Raw genomic sequence first — 20,327 nt, forward strand, 5'->3', positions numbered from 1 at the left:
CTTCATGCTTGTGAGTGGATGGTTGAGTGTTTTCCAAAAAATGACTTAAAACAACTTTTATTCTTCCACTAACATTCACTAACTTCTCTTTTATATTGACTTTATTTTTAATGTCATTTACTTTAATGCAATTTAAATTCTTGCACTTTATCATTTATTGTCATTTACATTCATGCAATTTGTTTATGCTTTAGTTATTTTCACTTTGATCACTTGAGTCATATTTTGTGCTTATATTATATTTGTGCTTGTGATTTTGTTTTGTTTGTGGTCTTAGGACCTTAAAACACTTAATAAAAATAAAAACCCTAAAAATTATATTGGTGGACTGTTGGACCTCTGTCTGTGACTTGATTTGGATCCTTGGACTTAGAGTAGGCAACATCATTGTGATATGGAGGAACTTGACCAATGCCATTATTTTGAGAACTTTTTTGGCCAATGGCATTCATCTGATACAAGCCTGAGAAACTCCTTTGGTTTATTTGATATACTCTTTCTCTGTGCCTAAGTTGTTATTTTGATCTTATTGATATTATATGATGCTTTCTCTTTGAGTATCTTTCAAGGGTTATCTCATTTGATACATTTAAAGAACATTGAAGACTGCTTGCTTTGGAGTGCTTGCTTGGATGTTTGGTTATCTTTATTTGATAACATTTGGTCTTCTTATTAACTGCTTGGATATGCTTTGTTGCTTGTTTGACAATCCAAAGGAAATGGGTTTCTATTTGACATTATTGTCTTGTGGATGCTTCCTATTGGTTAGATCTTTTCAACTATAAACTTTTAAATCTTGTCTAGGATAATCCCTTCATCTCCTCCTCCTTCTTTAATTTCAAAATCTCTCCCTCATTTTAAAAAACAAATTGTGCTCGTGTTTTCAACTTAGACTTGTTTTAATGGTAGAAACCTTGGCCTTATGCCATTGATTTTCAAAATATTTTCTTATCAAAATTGTAAATGAACTTAATCATATTGACTTTATTTTCAAAAAGACAAAAAAGAACTAACAACCTCATATAACCCTTTTGGCCATTTTGTGTCTTTTTCTTTTAAACTTTTCAAAAGAGAGCATTTAGATTTGAGTTATCTTTGGTTGAGATATAATTCTCTCATTCCATAATATATTGATTGTAAGTCTTTCCATTTATTAGGGGTTAGTGGCATACTTGTTGATTGAATCCAAGTTGGAGCCCTCCCTCTTAAATGTTGTAAAGCCCTCATTATCGGTGGATATTTGGTTGAGTATCCTTCTATTGATAACAAAAGATCTTTAAGTTTTTGTTAAAATCAATCCACTCATCTTTGAAATTTTTACCACGAACTACGAGATTTTGATCCCTCATTTTATGTTGGTACGTAGGCGTAAGACCGAAGGTCTTGTCAAACACAAAAATGTAAATAATGAATTATTTTCCTATCCCCTCATTCTAATTTTTTAGCAAATATCTTTTTCAACTAAAACACTTGCACACAAAAGGGCTCCCTAGGAGTACCTAGGATACTTTGGGTGCTAATACCTTCCCTCTGTGTAACCAACCCCTTACCTGTAATCTCTAACATTTTATTAGTTCTGATTTGAAAACTTCTTATCTTTGGGTTTTGTTCGTACTTTTCCCTTTTCCTTTGGAAACAATAAAAGCGCGGTGGCGACTCTTGTTTTATTGATGTTGAGCTAACCAATAGCTTAATGGTCACGAATTTACCGCTACAATATGGTTGTTCTTTTGCTTGTTTAGAGATTATTCTAATATATGTATCTATTATTTCACTTGTTTTAGTTGTGAGTAGGTCATGTAACGTATTATATAAGATTAAGAATATTATAGTGTATTGAACAAAAGACATGACAGTTTAGCTTTAAGTATTATAAATCATTGATTTAATTTTTACCATGTAAATGTTTGAAAATTTTCATGTTTTCGATCTTGATATCATGATTTTCACACTATTCTAATTTTTATGAAAAACAATAAAAACGTACCCGGATCCATGGAGCCGATTCTTATTCGGTTCTCGATCTTGTTTCCAATTGTTTTCTCCTCTCTTCCTTCTTCTTTATGTGTATTTTTGATGATGAAAATACTTTTGTGTATTTGTGAGAAAATGAGAAGGAATGAGAAAAAGTGTTGTTGTTTTTCCAAAGGTCCCTATTTATAGTCATCTCACTCCAACAGACACATTTCATTCCAAGAGACATGTCTCAACATCCATGAAGAGACACCCTTGTCATCACATATTAATAGTAATGTATAATATGAATGATAAAACTCAGCAGAAACATAACCTTAATCGAATTCACAATTGTCATATAATATGAACATTAAACTATACATGTATATATGTCAATCATATTATAATGTTAACAAAGACTTTTACATAATGCCCATCCTTTCTACATGGCCAACAAATATCTTGGGCGGTAAACCTTTAGTTAACGGATCCGCTATCGTTAAATCTATACCAATATGTTCAAATGACACTTTATTTCTGCACTTCTTCTTTCACTGATAAGTACTTCAATTCCATGTGTTTAACACCTTTAGAATATTTATCTTTCTTAGAGAAAAATACACCTGCAAAATTATCAAAATAAATCCTTAGCGGCCTAGCTATACTATCGATAATACCAAACCCTAAGATGAAGTTCCGCAACCACAAATACCTCCCAGCTTCATCCGGGTGGGCATAAATAAAGGTATTCCAACTGTGTGCCGAGCACACATCCTATAAACCCTCTCTTAGCTTATTTTTTGATTTTTTCCATCTAAGACATACTTCCATGGATAATTTTCGTAACCAAAGGCTTACTTACTTCCATCTAGTCTACCCTTGGTTCGACCCCTTTACTCTAGACTGGGTGAGTTTCTAGGACATTTTTTTATTGGTGAAGCCTCTCGCCCTCACGACCCACTTTGTTTTATGTTATCTTCCTGTCAATTCTCCTTGCTCCTGTCGAGTTTTATGTCTAAAGTACTGGTCCAAGATCCATTTCAACTAGAGTGATCACTTTCACTGTACCAAGTCAGGTTCTTTTCTCCAAACGAGGTGGCAATGAAGTAAGAAATGAAATCTTAGTTTCAAGGCCTTGTCTATAAGGACGGGTTCGGCCTTGGCGAGGTGCCCCCATCGAAGTGAGAAAAAGGTGAAATGATACTCATGTTATCTTGAGTACAATTAGACAAGAGGAGAGGAGGAAGATTTTTGGTGAGAGCGAATTCTTTTTTTTACATGCGTGATTGCATTTTGTAGATAGCATGGACAAGGTAAGCTAGTTGAATATCTTCTACAACCTTGTAGATGCTCAAGGTATTAAGGTTATGGTGAATACAAGGACTACCAATTTTCACCTACTCTTTAGGCCATCATTGTTCCGACTCTGATCCCCTCTCCTACCTCACTTGTAGAGATTCCTAATCCTGCTCTCCGGGTGGATCAACTTGTGGATGTTGCACCACTTTATCAGCGGAAGAATCAACCCCGCCTCCAGTTTCGACAAAGAGAGCTCGGAATGAGGGACAATAATCCTCCTGAACTTAAGTCTCTCCAAAATAGACTCGGGTTGTTGAGGGTGGTGTTTCCTAGGAGATAACTCCCTTCTTAAAGATATCATATGTCTCCTCTTCTCAACTTCCACGCACTATTGAAGAGGCTTCCACTACTATTTGGACATTGGATTTATCCTTCATCCCACCATAAACTATGTGTTACGGTGTCGAAGTCGGATACCACCAGAGTAGTCAACCATGGTTCTTTGGGTCGTGAAAAAGTCATGTTAAGTGTGCTCCTTGCAAGGCCAAATATTTTTCATTACAAAAAGCTATAACAATTTTTTTTTAATTTGGGAGTTCAACTACGAAAAAAACTAATTTGACTACAACAAGGAAGTCACAAATGGCCAACTTAAATAAAATGTCATAGGCGGGAGCACTGATAATTTTTACAGTCGTGGTGTGTGTGACTGATACCTTTGATTTTATTTTTGAATACCTCCAAGTTGCGGTGTTATACATGGTTATTTATATTGAAGAACAATAAGTGGAAATTCTCCAAGAGAATTGATACCCGTTTAGAAAATGGACATCATGAAATAAATTTATATAATCTTTTAAGAGTCATTGAACTATAGGGATGCAGTTTGACCCATTTTCAATGGATAATCACAAATTTAATTACAACGGATAGGATAAAACATGCAAAAATGGGTATGAGCATGAGATCGGATAATTATCTATAAAAATAAACGGGTATGGATGCAGGCATGAACACTTTGGTACACACTCTATCACATACTCGCATAATATATATATATATATATTTATATATTTTCATTTATATTTATATATTTTAATTTATATTATTATATAAAAATTTATGTCTATCATAAAATGTATATCAATGGTAAACCATTACATATTTAATATAAGTGTTCGTTTATTGAAATTTTTACCCAAATAACCCAAATTTTCAAAAAAAAAATCCCAAAATAACCCACTTTTCAAATTATTTCCTGAAATATCCCACTTTGAAGAGGTGACGTCGGACCAATTGGCGTCTGCTCTTAAACATATAGAGATGGCGCTAATTGGATTGGCCAGTGCACTTAGTGCTGTCAATCCAATTGGCGCCTATGTGTTAATTTATAAAGGAGGCGCCAATTGGTCAGACGCATGTGTGTGTTTCATAACTTTTTTTGAAAAACATTATACAATTTAGGTAATAGTCAAAATCAGATCAATTGATATTAATATTAATACGCATTTACACAAAAAGGCTAATGTCGTTGATTGAGATGACCTAACCGACCTCCGGTCCCACATCCCCTAGCTACCCGAACGCGTGACCCTAACCCACGTTGATGAATCACCCTAGGTGTTTGAGTATCTGAGGGCCCAGGAATACCACCACCAACTATAGAAGGTTGTCTAAGATAATCAGACAAGTCCATGTAGTCTTGTGTATGCATTGAAATGCTACCGCCATAGCTGAGTTCATGATCCATGTTAGAGTAGTTGGGCTATGTTTGAGTTATCAAAGGGCGACCAGGACGATTGAAGGGCGATATTGGTGTGAATGAAGCATCGAGGAAAAGTTGAAATGATTGTTGTGGTGTTTGGTAGCCATATGGTTGTTGCAGGTTTTGGTTTTGTGATGTTTGGGCTTCTTGACTATAGTAGGAGGAGGGACGGTTGGTGTTAAATGATCATTGAGTGTTTTGGCTAAGGCGGCTATGGTAGGGTGATGAGTTGGGTGCATAACGATGTTGGGTGTCTTGATGAGGATCTACTTGTTGGTGGTGGTATGGGGTATGCTCTTGGTATTGTGGTTGGGTGTTTGGCATGTTATGGTCGTAGGTTTGTATGTTTGTGGTTCATAATTTTTGATGGGTATGGGGTTGTGAGTAACCGGTCTGACAATGTTGTTGGGGGTTAGATGTTGAACCTTCTTGTGTGTAAGTTTCCTGGCGTGGGTCGTATAGGTACATATCCTCGACAATAAACTTAAATCCAACCGATCTGTACCAAGCCATATAATTACGACTTAGTTTTTCTTTGGTTGGCATCACAACATCAGTTAAGACATGGTCTTGGCGGCATATTCAAAGGCATTAGAAATATACCAATAACCGTATTGGTCAAAACAACCTATTTTAGGTTGGCATCTACCTTCACAACCAGAGGTGAAAGTGGAGTGCAGTGTTAATGTCAAGTCAAATATTCAGTGAATGTTGTATGAAAGTGATGAAAGAGGAAAGTATCAAAGCTAGCACACATGCGGTTACAGTCTTTGACCGTCATAGGCAAAATTTCAGTGTACAGGAAACAATGGACCACAATGAGGGGATGTCAAATTTATCCTATGTTGTCAAACTAAACTGAAGTTGGTGCGACTGTGGAAAGTTCCAGGCCTTCCATATTCCTTGCTCCCATGTCATTGTGGCATGCACACATACTCGCCAGGACGCTTACAACCATCTATCTAATGTTTACAAGGCCATTACCGTCATGAATGTGTATAACAAAAGCTTATCAGTGCTACTAATGAAGGAATATTGACCTCCATATGAAGGTCACATAGTTTGGCACAACGATGAGATGCGAAGAAAGAAAAAAGGACGGCCAAACAGCACGCGTATTAGAACAGAAATGAATACGACTGATAAAATGAAAAGATTATGTAATATATATCGTCAACACAGACACAATAAGAACATATGTCTCAATCTAGGAGCAACATCTGCATCATAATTTAGTACCTCTTTTCAATTTTTGTAACCTTGGATTTTTATATAACATTAACTTTTTGTTACAACAAGGTTAACAACAAACATCACTCCAACATAAGCACACTTAAAACAGAACAAGTCTAAATAAACAACACAAAAAACAAACATCGAATACAGATGAAAATACTTAACCATAATATTTAAAAACAATATTTCTAACTGATTACAACAATCAAACTGTTGTCATCTGGTCTAAACATCATTTCCCTAGCATCCTTCTAATTTTCACACCCAACCAAATATACTATCAAATCTCTCAATACTTCTAATTTTTTTCCTTTTTGGTATTTTTCCTTTTTGGTATTTTTCCATCTAACCGACAAACAAGCTCCCTCTTCAGTTGATTGAAATTACAGATGTTCCAGAAGAGCATCAACATCTGAGGATTGTCTCTCGAATAAATCACTTTTTCACAGCGGCGACAAACACCAAACATGTTTGCAATATGACAAAAAGAGATGTGGAAAAATGAACCACACAACACCTCTATTTATAAAAAAAAATTGCACATTACACTGAGACGTCAGACCAATTAACGTCTCATCTCACTTTATACAAATGGACGCCAATTGGATTGGCAGCAACATGTGATATAGCCAATTCAATTGACGCCCTATCTTAAAAGTTAAGGGTAGGGGCCAATTGGTCTGGCGCCTATGCCTTAAGATTTTTTTTTTGAAACTGGGGTAGATTGAAAATTTGTTTGAAAACTGAGTTATTTAGTGTTTTTTTTTTTAAATTTGGGGTATTTGAGTAAAAAATTCTCGTTTATTTCGACAATGAATTGTTTAAATCTTTTTTAATGTTTTTAAAAACTTAAAATTATATGATATTTTAGAATTGATCTATTTATTTTTAACTGAAATGTGGGTCATAGATACGGGTATGAGTACTTACATATCCATGAGGCACGGGTACGGATGCTAACTTTGACATCCAAATGGGTATGGACTCGAACACTATAATTTTTTCAAATCACGCATATGAGAATGAATACTAGTATTCTGCCAAAATCCTGCATATTATCATTCTTATTAAATTCTAAACTTTAAATCCTAAATCTTAAATAAATTTAATAATTTAATAATTTCTTTTAATATTTTAAATATATTAGATGAGGATTTACCCGAAGTTCTTTTACTTTTTGTATTTTTATCTATGAATTTACATACAATATCTTTTACCCTAAAAGGAAGCCATGTGTATGAAGAAATTCTTTGGAAAAGAGGCCAAATTAAATTGTTAATGTTAATGCGAGTGCAAAAATACATGAGGTGTATTAAAAAATCCATTAAAATTGTAATTAACTCTTAAATTATTCATAATTCTTTGAGAATAAGTTAATACTCACTCTAAAAATATAGAGAGCAAATTAAAAGACTTTTTGGCGTTTAGTATCTGTGATTTATTAATACTATATTGTTTGCACCAGAATTAAAATAAAATAACAACAAAATCAGGTGTGAGAAAGTTGAATTTTATGTGACAGTGGCAATTGGATCCACTAATGTAAAATTCATCCAATTCATTTAATAAATAATTCAGCCAATTCTTTCACTTTATATAAAATTAATCAATGGATTGATCAAATCTTTTCGATTAAAATACTGGATCCAATTCATCCACTACATTTTTATTTTATTTCAAATCTATTGAATTATTATTATAACAAAACAAAAAATTGTTTAAAATATATATCTTATAGAATATAAGAAAAATGCACAAATTATTTCTCTCTTTTATTTTCTTTAAAAAGTTAATAAAAAATAATAATTTAAAATCACTTTCTTTTATTTTCTTTAAGAATATTATTATAAAAAAACAACTCTACCTCTGTCTTTCTATCTAAGAGAGATATTTCAAATGATACTTTTTATGAAATTTTATTCTTAAGAAAATTATTTAAGGAATAGAGATTTTTAAACAATGATTATATTTGTAAATTTTTAAAAAATAAATAAATAAATTATTACAATTTAAAATATTTATTTTACTGATGAATGAATTTTATCTTTAATAAATTGATTGTATTTAATGAATGTGTTAAAGAAATTTTAACTTTAATAGATAGATTGTATTAATGAATCTATAAATGAATTGTATAAATGAATTGTATTTATCTTTAATAAAAATTTTATCTTTAATAGAAATTTTATCTTTGAATGTACTTTAATAGATAGATTGTATAAATGAATTGTATTTATCTTTAATTGATGGATGAATTTTAATGAATGTATTAAATAAATTTTATCTTTAACATATAGAACGTATTTAATTTTAAGTAAAATTAGTTAATGAATTAATGATTTGTTTTTATCCATTAATATACATTCAAATTCCTACTTTTATATGACAATAAACAAAATCAAAAAGCTACCAAAAATAAATCAACTTACGCACAAAATAATAATAAAAAGAAAAACAAATTTAAAGTACAATGAACCATCAAATATAAATATTCAATCCATAAACATCACATTAAAAAAAATCAAATATATATCAAGATGATTCTAGATCTTGATAATTTCTAATAAAATCAGAATCTAAATGAGACTTAATTAATACACACAAGATTTAATATTTTTGTCTATATATAATTTTGAGAACCTCTCACAATACATTACACCATTATTTGAATGAGAATGGCTTTCCTCTCAAGAGCTCCTTATGTTATCCTTCCTTCTCTCAACCAAGAAACTTACTATGAAAACGACGACGACAACAACAACGTTCATAGTAACATTCTTGTTCTCTGCAACAACAAATGCTACAAGTGGAACACTATCTTCAACTCTCATGAAGGTGCTTGGTGTGTAGGCTCTTCAAACAATTTCTTAATATTTCTTGACAACAAAGGTTGTCCTTTTCTTCTAAATCCAACTTCTAACACTTCTATTCATGTTCCACCTTTTACCACATCATTCATTCAACATACAAATGTTCCTTCTTATTTCTATTATGTTGAATCTCTTCGCAAAACCTTTGTATCCAAAGCGGTGTTGATGTCTTCTCCATCTCCTTCACAATACACCCTTGCCATCATGTATGATTGCTCATGCAGGATTGCTTTTTGCAGTAATAATGCTTCGTGGGTTGATCTCTATGACGCGAAGCGATTTTATTCTGATATTGTGTTTGATAATAACATTCTTTATGCTCTGGATGAAGATGGATCTATTGAAGGATGGGATTTTCTTCATCAGAAGGTTCCAAGAAAGATTTTGGAAGTTAATTATCCAACCAAGGATTTCGATAAGGAAAAAGATATAAAATTTCCGGTTGATAAGTTTTCAACTAAATTTTATTTGGTGATATCCAAGAGGGATTTCTTGTTGATAGAAAGGTTCATTGGTAATTTCGTTCAAGCTAATGGTGAAGTAGTTTATGAAGGAAGCAATCTATCAGATGAGGTTGAAATTTGTCCTTATAGAACAAAGCATTTTAATGTGTACAAACTTGACTTGGTGAAGAGAAAGTGGGAAAAGGTGAAGTCTTTAGATGGTCAAGTTGTGTTTGTAGGTGCTAACGAGTCAAAGTTAATGGATGCTTTCAAATGTAAGAATGAAGGAAATTCAATTTACTTTAGTGATGATAGATGGGAAGAGATGAACTTAGACTATTCATATGGTGGACATGATTGGGGTGTTTTCAATCTTCAAGATTCAAGTGTTAAGCTCTTAGCTCCTTATGCAAATAAGATGGATCCACCACCTATTTGGATGGTTCCATATTCCAATTAACTTCTATTACAAGTCATTCATTCAATTCTCCAACTATAATTTTTCAAATGAATGTAATTTTAGTATCTACTAGTTATAGTCACTATTATTTCTATGTTTTATTTGCATTGCTATGATATATAACTTGATTATTTCGTTGTGTTCATTCATTATAAGCAATTGAATATCAACTTATTTATTATTCAAATAATTTAGTAGTTAGAATCTCACACAACATCTTGTCCAAATAATACAAACTGTTTCCAATCAAGAGTTGAGTATTAGGTACAAGAACTTACAGAGAAACATCAAGACAAAATAATTCAGGTTTTTATTCTGTTTGTTAGTCATATTAAACTCGACTTGAATCCCTCCCAAATACGAATCTTCTAGTCCAATCGGACACAACCAAATACCGTGTGCGCCAGCTCACTTGCTTGCTGCATGTCGAACAACACGGCAAATGTTTTGAATCTATAATATAGTTAACAAAGAAGAAAACAAGCAAAGTTTGTTTTGTATCATAAACAACAATACCTTGCATATACAGAATACCAAAGCCATTGAGTGCTGTGGCCAATGGAAACCCAGTCTCCAGGAAGTTCTGCTGCTGCCTGCTCCCCACCCAGTGGAGCAAATTGCCCAAAATGCTTATACCTTTTCATAATAACAAGATATCATCATGAATTCCAAATAAAGAAAACAATATACGCATTATAAAGCACATTGTTTACCGGAAGGGACGAAACCGATGATGTCCAGATTCTGTAAATCGTCGAGGTCCTTCAGGATGCTCTTCACATTGATCATTGCGGTTAAAGCAACTAGCTAGATATGCACCTTGTTGCGCAGCAACCTACATATATTAATACATTATGAATAGAGCCGGCTCAAATTTTTTGAGGCCCTATGTAGGTTAGCCGCAGTTTAACCACAACACAACAAATAGAGGTCCTATTAAACCATAATTTAAGAGTGAAAATATTTTTTGAGGTCCTATTTAGCCACAGCTTAACTGTAAAAAAAATTCAGCCCCTGTGCGGTAGCCCACCTTGCATGCCCTCAAAGTTGGCCCTGGTTATAAACTTACTTCACATGATACTTTGACAGAAAAGTGTGCATAAGGAAGCATTCAGTTACTGACGGAAGTTGATGCATACCTGTGCAGTTGCTGGAAGAGTCTTCACTTGTGAATCTGCAACAGAAAGGGCAAGCTTAAACCCTTCTATGTCTATTTCTTTTCTTTCATTTCCTTCCGCGTCGTTCCACAGGACCCTCAAATCAAGTATATGTTTCTTCTGAAGATAGTATTCAACCTGAGGATATCTTAAGATTATGTCATCCATCACTTCTTTGAATTCTTCTACGGTTAAGGTCCCGGAGTTATTTTTGTCTGCGGCCTTAAATATGTCCAAGATATCATCCTAGAAGCAGAAGTAATAGGTTAATCATCACATAAATAAATTCAATAGTCAATACTATTTAAAGTTTAGAAGTCTAAAGTTAAAGGCTTAAGAGATACCATGACTTTACGTTGCTTTATTGATGAGCAATCACCAATGGCGAATACATCTTCACACCCATTTACTCTCAACCATTCGTCCGTTGCTAGTACGTGCCTTTTGGTCTGCACATAGATCAACTCAAGCTTCTTATAAATTACCCATATCATAATTAATTGTATTAATTACATATTGGAACTAGCATAATACTAAAAGAAAGTACTGGTTATCTTCCTCATAACACACACAAGCATGAAGTGAAGAAGAACGGATTGGAAAAATGTGTTTCAGATAAAGCATGGAATAAAACAGCACCTGACCGATTTCTTCCATAAAGTTCTTTATAACAGGAAGAGTAGAAATGCCAGTGGACCAGATAATCAATCCATGAGGCATAGAGCAAATCGCTCCGGTTGATTTCACTTTCATTGTAATTTCCTTGTCATTAACACTCAAAACCCGGCATCCAGTTTGAACCTCTATGCCATCTCTCGTAAACTTCTGCTCAGCAAATAAACTTATTCTTTCATCAAACCTACGAGATTGAAGACGATATTTTCTCTGAAATGTGAGTTTTACTAAGGCAACATTGACAATATGAAAAATCCAAACACCTAGTCAGACTTGATTAATGATTGGTCTTATTTATGAGGTTAGAACAATTTGGAAATGGTTCCACAGTGTAAATGTTCATTTTAGATTTTAAAAGCATCAGAAAATAATTGACACATTTAAAATCTCCCTTACATGTTCAGAATGTGATCTCCGGATTGAATTAACGTTATCTTCACTTTATCTTTAACAGTTGGATATAATTTAATCAAATCTTCTTGGATAAAATCATGAAGCTCTGCAGCAAATTCAACACCAGTAGGACCTCCGCCAACGATTACAAAATGAAGATTTGACCTTTGCTCCTCTTCAGATAGACTGGGAAGAACAGCCTTCTCAAGACAATCTATTACAGACAGTCTGATCTTCTGAGCATCCTCGACATCCTTTAAGCGATTATATAAAACATTTTGGATTAGTTGCGGAAACAATAGACTTTTAACGATTCTACACAAAACTAATAAGCTTACCTTCAGAAAATGACAATTCTCCTTGACACCCGGGGTATTAAAAGTATTTACTTGTGCTCCTACCGATACAACCAAGAAGTCGTAGTCCAGAGAAAACTCACCACTTCCCACTAAATTTTCAATATTAGACCGACAAAAAACCTTTTTGCCTGCAGCATCAATCTTGACACATTCTGCCTCCCAAAATTTGATTTCTCCTTTTCTCTGCAACGGAAAAAGAAACAAAATAAACTTCATAATCAAAAGACTAGTCCAAATACCCTTGAAAAACCATATACAATATAAATTCTGAACTCTTGTTTAGTTTGTTTGACCTTTTTAATGATGTTTCGGACGGGTTCTACGATGCTCCGAGCTTCAACTGTCCCACAAGTGACACTTGGTAATAAAGGAGTAAACGCAAAGTAGTTACGAGGAGAAACAACCTGAACATCATATAAGGATGCATCCAAACCCTTAAGGAAACTGGTAGCAGCCCATCCAGTTCCAAGGACAAGTACTTTCTTTTTGCGGGGCTCATTATCTTCAACAATAGGACGTTCAGGTTCTGATTGGGATTCTGAGAGTGCCACCACACCTCCACCGCTGCAATTTCCAAGAGCAAGTAGATTCAATGAAATAGAAAGATTTGTTAACTAAAAAACTGTAAAATACACCATAAGCAACATACATTAATGTATGTAATAAATCAATATATATTGGGGGACCAAAATCATAATATGGTAAATAAGGCAAACCGTTGGTTCAACCGTTAATGATGAATTACTAGTTGTAATCTTGCAGATGATCTATAAATATATTTCCTCAAATTGGGGAGTAAGAAATAAAGAAGAGAAAGTGGATTGAGAGAAAAGAAAGCACCTGATAGTACAGAGAAGAAGAAAGTTAGAGGAGAAAGGGTGAGTTGTGAGAGCCCTGGAGGCTTTCATGAAGAAGGAACCAATCGTCATGTTCACCCAAACGCCAACCGCTCCCACTTTTCAGCTCGTTTTTGGATCCCAACTACGTTTATTTATTCATTTTCAACTACTAGTATTATCACATTGATTAATGATGATTGTCAACAAAAAGAAACACATGGATTGACGCGTGTATGTTAGTACATGTTTAATTATTATTAATGTCGTCATATTGTTTAAATATGATTTAATTCTATGGAATTAGAAAGCTTTTTTTAGTTGGTTCAGCTGTTAAAAAAAAATTAATTTTGAGGTGAATTTATTTTGTAAAATTAAATCAGATTAAAGTTGAAGATAAAGTAATTTATTTTTGGGATAAATTATTGTAAAAGTAAATTGAAACTAAATTTCAATATAAAAATTATTTTTAAATTTAAAAATTATTGTTGACATGTTTGATTGTTATCGAGTAGAATTGATTATATTTTTTATACTTGATTATTTAGATTCTATTTTAAATGTTTCGAATATAACACTACGCAGTCCCTCAAGCACGATGACTTTTCTCTAAAGGGCGAAGTGTTCACAACCACTTTCCTTTTAGGAATGTGCTCCCGCCCTATCGATAATTCCCTTGGATGAGAATGGGTTTGTCTGGTGGAGCTTCCCGCATAAGCGAGTCCCTCAGCGAGGGGTGAGCAAAATAATAGGTGAGTCCCTCAGCCGAAGGCGTATAGGCTCGTGGGTGCCCGTGTGGCATGGTAGTTTAACATATTAGGGGAAATGTGTCTGTTTTTAGGTGGTGTGCCGAGACATCCAAACGTCAGTCATTTTGACCAAATTGAGTGTTCGAGGGGAAGAGGCATCAGTAGCATTTAATACACCTCATGATGGTATTTCTCGAGAAGGAAAATTTGTTTTTCGTATTCACAGATTCACCGTCTTCCCTTGACCAAAGCTTGATCAAGTAACCAACAATGTCACTTCGATTCACCGTCTCACGCTACTTCTTTGTAAGAAACCCCTTGTTCTTCAAAGCTTTCACTCAATCAAATCTGAAACATGCACTTTTTCAAACCTAAGATTTATCAATGTGATCCACCATCCCACGCTAATCCTTTGCAAGAACCTCATGTTCTTCAAAGACTTCACTCAATCAGATCCGGATTGCGTAATCTTGTTCAAAACCTTCAAACCCTAAAAGATCTTGAAGGAAAACCCCAGCTTTGTTTTGTGATTTGAAACCCTCAAAGTTCTCAACCCAATTTACATTACAATCAACCTAAATTGGACGTTATCTATCCTAATCTAGATGGCACCCAATCAGAAAATGATTATGTGTAGTTTGATTATGTGTATGCATAGAATGAGATTCACGATGATTAGAATACTTTGAAATCATGTTTTTGTATAGGTTTTACTCTTTAAAAACCTTTCTAGAAAATGATACATGTATGAAGTATTTATATGCAAGCATGTTTGGAGGCAAAAGGAGTGCAAAAGATTTGAAAAAATTGTGAATTTTTGGAAAATTTCGTTGCATAGGCCGACCTGTGAAAGCCATGTGCCGACCTGTTCGACGCATAGGCCAACCTGTATAGGTCATGCATCGACCTGTAAAGATCATGTACTGCCTATGTGCCGACCTGAAGAGGCGACACATCTAACAGAGCCTATAAGCTTTAATAACGCAGTAAATGAGTCGACCTGTACAACGGATGTGTCGACACATAGAAACAAATTTTCTTCTGTGTCGACCTGAAATATGCATGTGTCAACCTATAGTTCATTTTTTTACAAAACATTTTTATGCATTAAACCTTTTTCAAACTTGTTTTCAGATACTTTTATGTTTCCTAATGCTAAGATGCACATTGAGAATCAGAGGATACCGTCCAATATATTTTTATGCTTCCTGTATCAAAATTCATTTTCTTGAACCTTTACTTTCGTCGACCATGGTGAAGAAAACTATGTTCATCCACGTGCGAGACATAACCTCTTTGTATTCTACTGTGGACATGATAGATAAGTTTTTTCATGGCATTAGTTTTTCAAGCATGGGACGAGAGAGGGATGTGCTCATGTAGCATTACTCTAAAGATGAGAGGTCGGGCATGAACAATTCTTGAAATTATGTTCCTCAGTGGACAAATGCTAGACCAGATGTCTGGGATCACTAGTCCAACTTGTTATGTCAGGATAAATACACTATGAAAGCAATAATAAATCAAGCTAAAAACAATAAAGAACATCAAGAATTATTAACCTAGTTCAGTGAACACAACACCTACATCTGGATGCACTTTATCCAAGAAACGAATCCACTCTTTAATAGAATTAGTATAAAGTGTCTTAGATGAACAAACCCCTTGTTCAATGCCTATCTTCTTAATTCTACCCTTAGTGTCTTTCTATTTAGGTATCCCCCCTAAATATGAGAACCCCCTCTCACTTTCTCTCAATCACTAATCCTAAGTAAACAACACCAATAAACACAATGGTGAATATTGAATTACAACTCAACTAAACAAACCATCTATTATGCCTTATGATATGAATTAAGAAATAGCATGATGTACAAATAACACAAACAAATACTCAGTCTAAAAAACAAAAGATAATACTCAAGCGCCTCGTCTACAAGGCATGGAAAAGTCTCTATATATAGCAATCCAAAGTTGGGCTTTTCTTTTTGGATTTAGCAGTAATCTTGTCCAGATATAATGGAGATTCAGTTGAGATTTGTTTCTCCAAAACATCTCCACAAAAATATTTGATTTGATTTGATTTCAAATTTAAATCTCCATGATTTAAATTTAATTTAATTAAAAAATTGATAGGCCCGCAGGTGCACGGAAATATCGGTTATAGTATAAAAAATGTCGAACTCACGGAGACCAATGTCAGTTACTGTTATCTATTATCACTTTGTGTATCTAAGGCGACGAAAAAGTATTTTTGTTTGGAAAAAAGGAAAAATAAGTTATTTTTGTAATTAATAAGAACGGGAGACCGGAATGTAATTTGTGCGTATCTATTGTACCCGTTAAGTTATGTTTTATAATTATAACTGAAAAAACTTATTTGATGCAAAAGAATTAAATTAAAGGGGCATCTCACTTTCGCGTGTAAGACACTGGATTTCGAATCTATAATTTACTCGACCGCTTTCACGAGTGCGTATTACAACTTCAAAATCTTTTTTGGAAATTAATTAATTTTTACTTGAAAAGTTAATTTTAAGTAGAAATTTTAATCTAAAGATTCCGCCAACTTTCACATGCTCGAAATCTTATAATTTATAAATATATAGTGTTAAGAATATTTGTATATAGAATAGTCTCACATCGACTATATCATGTAATTAGTTTTTAATATCTCTCTATATAATAAAGTCTCTGTAGTGCTTTTCATAACACACAGTTTATTCAAATGTCTCTTACTCTCTTGTATTTCAACATGGTATCAGAGCCTCGTTTAAGATCCGGTGGGCCACCTACTATGGTTTCCGCTATCGAGCCACCCACCATTTATTTACATGCTCCAGTTGTCTAGTCCTGAGTGTGAGGAGGTGTGTTAAGAGTCCCACATCGGATAATATATGGCATGAACATGTGTTTATAAGTGGGGGCAGTCCTCACTCTACCAATCAGTTTTGTAAGGTAGAGTTAGGCCCAACCACATTTCTTAACATGGTATCTAGAGCCCACTGAGAGACAAGCTTTCACCGTACTTTACCTGGTTGACCCACTGTCTTTAGGTGAGAAATGTTTGGAAAATTATGTCATAACTTCGGTTTTCCTTCCATACACTATTGTGACTCATTCTAGCATAAGTTTTCAAAATTCTCCAGTCACCACTGCACTGCCACCGCCGTCTGCCCGACGACCTTCCAGCAAACTAACCCTACCGAAAGAAGTGTCTCCTCTGATCTAGACGCTCCCCACTTTTCATTGGCAGAAACCTCTGCATGCACACCTCTGTCTTTGTATGTGGGCCTCGCGTGTTGGTACCTGATCCGCATGTGACAGCATGTCTGGCAGCCGACCCCGATGATTTTTCCACTACCCCACGCTCCATAGTGCAACTATATCAGATCCCGTCTCAGATTTTATTTTCCACTTGTGGAAAATTGTGATCCAGTTCAAACATATCCTTTTTCACCCAGTTCGCATAATATTTTCTCTCTTCAGATACTCATGGTTACTCCTCATAACTTTATGCCAAACTATGATGATTTCCTCAATTGGTATCAGAATTATCAGAACTTAGATTCTACTACTTCAGTAGCACACACTAGTAATTCATCTGCTTGTCTCTTTGAATCATATTCTCTTGGACCTTTGGTCCTTGATTATGGTGCGTCAGATCATGTTACCGGTAATAAAAATATTTTCTCTTCCCTCTCTACATCTGGTTTCTTACCTACTATAACTTCTTCCAATGAATCTCAAACCCGATCTGAAGGAATTGCTACTATTCAAATTCTACCTTCTTTCTCTGTTACTTCTGCCCTCTATGTACCTAATTGCCCATTTAATTTACTTTCAGTAAGTCGTTTAACTCGTTTTCTTGATTGTGGTGTCACCTTCACTAACAACAATGTTACCCTGTAAGATCGAAGTTTGGGACAAATGATTGGCGTCGGATGTGAGTCTCAAGGCCTTTATTACCTCTTAGTGTCATCTCAGACATGCTCATCCAAAGATTATCCACTCACTATTCATGCTCAGTTAGGTCATCCCAGTCTTTCCAAACTATATAAGTTGGTTCCAAATTTATCGAAGGTGTCTAATTTACATTGTGAGTCGTGTCAGTTAGGGAAACACACTCGTAGTCAGTTTCCCAATCGAGTCAATAAATTAGCTTTGTCCCCTTTTTCTTTAGTTCACACCGATGTTTGGGTTCCCTCGCATATTGTCTCTACTCTTGAGTCTAGGTATTTTGTCACCTTTATTGATGATTTTTCACGTTGCACGTGGTTATTTTTAATGAAGAATAGATCTGAGTTATTTTCTATTTTTGAACAATTCTATCAAGAAATAAGAACTCAATTCGGTGTGTCTATCCGTACCTTAAGCAGTGATAATGCCCATGAATATTTATCCCAACAATTTCAAAATTTTATGTTACGCAAAAATCGGCATCTCGTAGAAACCACTAGGACCCTATTTCCCCATGGTAATGTTCCACTTCGGTTTTGAGGGGATGTTGTACTAACGGCATGTTACCTTATAAATCACATGCCCTCATCTGTCCTTAACAATAAAATCCCTTATTCAATAATTTTTTCCAATTCCCCACTTCATTTAATTCCTCCCCGAGTCTTCGGGTCCACATGTTTTGTACATAATCTCTCTCTTGGTCTTGATAAACTATTAGCTCGATCACTAAAGTGTGTCTTTCTTGGTTATCATCTATCCAAAAAGGTTATCATTGTTATTCACATACTCTACAATGATACCTCGCATCGAACGATGTTACCTTCTTTGAGTCTGTTCCATATTTCGAGTCCAGTCACGTAACTCCGGAACCTATTCAAGAAAGTACTCCACACCTTTTCCAACAGTTATTAATGTCCCGCCTATCCCCCATCAGTTTATGGCTCCTGACCCCCCCCCCCCCCCCACACACACACAATTCTCGACCACTTCAAACATACCAACATCATCACCCAATGCATGTCGTCCTTATCCCTGAGGTCATACTTGTCCCCGAGGTCATTGCAGACTCTCCTCTGACGCCTCTGCCATCACCAGATCCGATCCTGCAACCTAAGTCCGACCTTTCAATTTCCCTTTGAAAAGGTATACTTCAAACACAAAATCCTTCTCCATATTATATTGATTTATGTTACCATCGTCTTTCCCCTTTGCAGTATACTTGTTTGTATTTGTTGTCTTCTGTTTCTATTCCCAAAACTCCTGGTGAAGCATTAGCTCACCCTGAGCGGAGGCAAGCAATGATTGATTAAATATGTGCTCTTCAAAGCAGTGAGACCTGGGAATTGGTTCCTCTACCCCCTAAGAAACCTTTACTAGGTTGTCGTTGGCTTTATACAATGAAGGTTGGTCTAGATGGTAAGATTGATCGATTTAAAGCTCGCTTGGTAGCCAAAGGATACACTCAGATTTTTGGATTGGATTATAGTGATACCTTCTCACCTGTAGCCAAGATGGCATCTGTTTTTTTATCGTCACCCAGCCCAAGAGTGTATTTATCTTATTGCGTATGTAGATGATATTGTCATAACTGGTAGTGATCAGCAGGGTATACTCTAGTTAAAACAACATCTCTCGATTCAATTTTAGACAAAAGATTTTGGTAAACTCCGTTATTTCTTGGGTATTGAGGTAGCCTAATCTAAAGATGGTTTGGTGATTTCTCAGCGAAAATATGCTATGGATATTTTGGAAGAAATAGGTTTGTATGAAGATAAAGGACATACTCAGATAGTTGGATACTCTGACGCTGATTGGGCAGGGTCATCTATTGATAGATGATCTACCTCTGGGTATTGTGTACTTGTTGGAGGAAACCTTATATCTTGGAAAAGTAAGAAACAAAACGTAGTTGCAAAATCAAGCGCCGAGGCAGAGTATAAAGCCATGGCAATGGCAACATGTGAACTTATTTGGTTAAAATAGTTTTTCAAGGAACTTCAAATTGAAGAAGCAAGACCAATAACACTTATTTGTGATAATCAAGTTGTATTGCACATTTCTCAAATCCAGTATTCCACGAGAGGACCAAACATATTAAGATAGACTATCACTTTGTCAGAGAGAAGATCGAGTTAGGTGACCTCGTCATAAGCTCTGTCAACTCTAATG

The 20,327-nt window shown here is 34.8% G+C and overlaps 2 protein-coding genes across 2 annotated transcripts; one reads left to right on the top strand and one right to left on the bottom strand.

Annotated features, from left to right (window-relative positions):
- Positions 1–8,931: 8,931 nt before the first annotated feature.
- On the top strand, positions 8,932–10,029 carry LOC127104083 (probable F-box protein At4g22060). The gene has a single exon (XM_051041297.1). The coding sequence runs from the start codon at positions 8,932–8,934 to the stop codon at positions 10,027–10,029; it is 1,098 nt and encodes a 365-aa protein (XP_050897254.1).
- A 159-nt stretch (positions 10,030–10,188) lies between these two features.
- LOC127101551 (external alternative NAD(P)H-ubiquinone oxidoreductase B1, mitochondrial) lies at positions 10,189–13,622 on the bottom strand. Its single transcript, XM_051038996.1, has 10 exons — positions 13,454–13,622; positions 12,907–13,177; positions 12,593–12,796; positions 12,258–12,508; positions 11,826–12,045; positions 11,531–11,635; positions 11,169–11,432; positions 10,743–10,864; positions 10,546–10,665; positions 10,189–10,448 (listed from the first exon to the last, which is right to left on the bottom strand). The coding sequence occupies exons 1-10, from the start codon at positions 13,540–13,542 to the stop codon at positions 10,361–10,363; spliced, it is 1,734 nt and encodes a 577-aa protein (XP_050894953.1). The 5' UTR covers positions 13,543–13,622; the 3' UTR covers positions 10,189–10,360.
- Positions 13,623–20,327: the final 6,705 nt, after the last annotated feature.

This window comes from Lathyrus oleraceus, chromosome 7 (genome assembly GCF_024323335.1).
Source record: "Lathyrus oleraceus cultivar Zhongwan6 chromosome 7, CAAS_Psat_ZW6_1.0, whole genome shotgun sequence".
In the NCBI taxonomy this organism is placed as follows: Eukaryota; Viridiplantae; Streptophyta; class Magnoliopsida; order Fabales; family Fabaceae; genus Lathyrus; species Lathyrus oleraceus.

Coding starts and splice junctions, on each gene's coding strand:
- LOC127104083 (XM_051041297.1), top strand. CDS start 8,932: ATGGCTTTCCTCTCAAGAGCTCCTTATGTTATCCTTCCTTCTCTCAAC.
- LOC127101551 (XM_051038996.1), bottom strand. CDS start 13,542: ATGACGATTGGTTCCTTCTTCATGAAAGCCTCCAGGGCTCTCACAACT. Junction 12,509..12,592: donor AGAATTGTCATTTTCTGAAG/GTAAGCTTATTA, acceptor AATCGCTTAAAG/GATGTCGAGGATGCTCAGAA. Junction 10,666..10,742: donor CATCGGTTTCGTCCCTTCCG/GTAAACAATGTG, acceptor TATTATGAAAAG/GTATAAGCATTTTGGGCAAT.